Source organism: Octopus bimaculoides, chromosome 19 (genome assembly GCF_001194135.2).
Source record: "Octopus bimaculoides isolate UCB-OBI-ISO-001 chromosome 19, ASM119413v2, whole genome shotgun sequence".
Lineage (NCBI taxonomy): Eukaryota > Metazoa > Mollusca > Cephalopoda > Octopoda > Octopodidae > Octopus > Octopus bimaculoides.
This window is the reverse complement of record NC_068999.1, coordinates 5,862,082-5,863,945: the sequence shown is the minus strand read 5'-3', so window position 1 is coordinate 5,863,945 and position 1,864 is coordinate 5,862,082. Positions and strand designations below refer to the sequence as shown.

Here is a 1,864-nt window from a genome sequence, read left to right as displayed (position 1 = left end):
ATATATACACATGCACTCGTATATCCATTCCTCTCCTACACAAATTTACCGAGCACACAGTTGTTATTATGTATGTATGTATGTATGTATGTATGTATGTATGTATGTATGTATGTATGCATGTATGTATGTATGTATGTATGTATGTATTGTGAAGGCTAGTGGCTTAGTGATTAGAGCATTCAGCTAACAATCGTGAGATCGTGAGTTCAATTCCCGGCGACGCGTTGTGTCCTTGAGCAAGACACTTTATTTCACGTTGCTCCAGTCCACTCAACTGGCAAAAATGAGTAGTACCTGTATTTCAAAGGGCCGGCCTTGTCACGCTATGTGTCACGCTTAATCTCCTTGAGAACTACTAGAAGGGTACACGTGTCTGTGGAGTGCTCAGCCACTTGCACGTTAATTTCACGAGCAAGCTGTTCCGTTGATCGGATCAGCTGGGACCCTCGTCGTCGTAACCGATGGAGTGCTCATTTGTGGATGCACAATGGCCAAGTGGTAAGTGCAACGGACTCGCGGTTGTGGGATCGCCGTTTCGATTCCCAGACCGGGCGTTGTGAGTGTTTATTGAGCGAAAATACTGTGCTAAAGCCAATACTGTAGCTTGGTGCAGTCTTCTCTCTCTCTCTCGCCAGCTTCTATTGAACCGTCTAACCCATGTCAGATAAGAAAGCAGACGTTAAATGTTGAGGGAACGATGATGAAGATTGATCACCTGTCAAAGATAATGCAAATAACTTGTATATAATTGTTTTCGATTTTGTTGCGCTGTTAAAACGTTGACCTCAGTAATATAATTTTTTAAAATAACAGAACTTGACATTCAGTTATCACTCGCCATATCGCGGTTCACTTATCGCGCACTCAGTACATCGCGGTTCACCTCTTACGCACTCAGTACATCGCAGATTTTTCTGGCTAATATATGTCAATTTATATCGCGAACTCCACAGTATATCGCAGGTTTCTGCGGTCGATAGGCATTTATATTGTTTTAGATCTTAATTAATTCTGTGGCGGAAGTTTGGAACGTAACACCTGTGATAGTGATAGTCGAAGGATTACTGAAATTATTTCCTTTTTCCCCTCCATATTCTTACAGTTCCAGTTGCAGATTACAGTCGGCCTCCGTCATCATTTTTCCTGACGCAAGATGAGCAATCTGTAAGTAAACACTATTTTGTACCTATTTGCTTTTGTTTGTGTAACCCCTATGAAATCATTTAGGGCCCGTTTTATATACTAGGTGAAACAACCCCTCAGTGGACAAGCCTGTGGTTTTAACGATAGCAAAATGGAGGATATTCTGTAACATTTTTATACTCTTGCAATTTTGTGTCCTAGTCCAGCATCCTCAACATCATAGGAAACATGTTTTTCCTCTCCACAGATGAATCCTTATTAATTGCTTTTCACTTCAGCACAAGACCAACAATTTTGAGGAAGGGTTGTTAGTCGGTAATATCGACTTCTATCTTTTCATTGGTAGTCCATTTATCGATGCCAGAGGGATGAAAATCCAATTCAACCGCTGTGGGAGTTGAACTTACAACGTAAAAAGACAGAAGAAATTTAGCAACATGTACTTCCGATGCTTTGCCGATTCTGTTGAGCTCGTGTCTATATGCATTTTAATATCGGTGGCGTGGAGAGGAGAGGTTGGTATGCATGGGTGACTGCTGGTCGTCCACAAACAACTTTGCTCAGACTTGTGCGTTGGTGGAAAACTTTCTAAGTGCAATCCTATGGTCATTGATGACCAGAATGGATCTTTACCCTTCTACATAGATACATTGATTAATTAATTAATTAATTAATTGGTTGCTTGACTGGTTGATTAAGGGTTTTCATCAACCTTTTC

At 40.9% G+C, this 1,864-nt stretch overlaps 1 protein-coding gene across 1 annotated transcript in view; it reads left to right on the top strand.

The window, feature by feature from the left end:
• Positions 1 to 1,547, top strand: part of LOC128250153 (coiled-coil domain-containing protein 83-like) — a 39,999-nt gene extending 38,452 nt beyond the window's left edge. The window contains exons 8-9 of the mRNA XM_052974890.1: positions 1,106 to 1,167; positions 1,425 to 1,547. Of these exons, the coding sequence (XP_052830850.1) occupies positions 1,106 to 1,167; positions 1,425 to 1,547 (185 nt within the window). The remainder of the gene's footprint in view (positions 1 to 1,105; positions 1,168 to 1,424) is intronic.
• Positions 1,548 to 1,864: the final 317 nt, after the last annotated feature.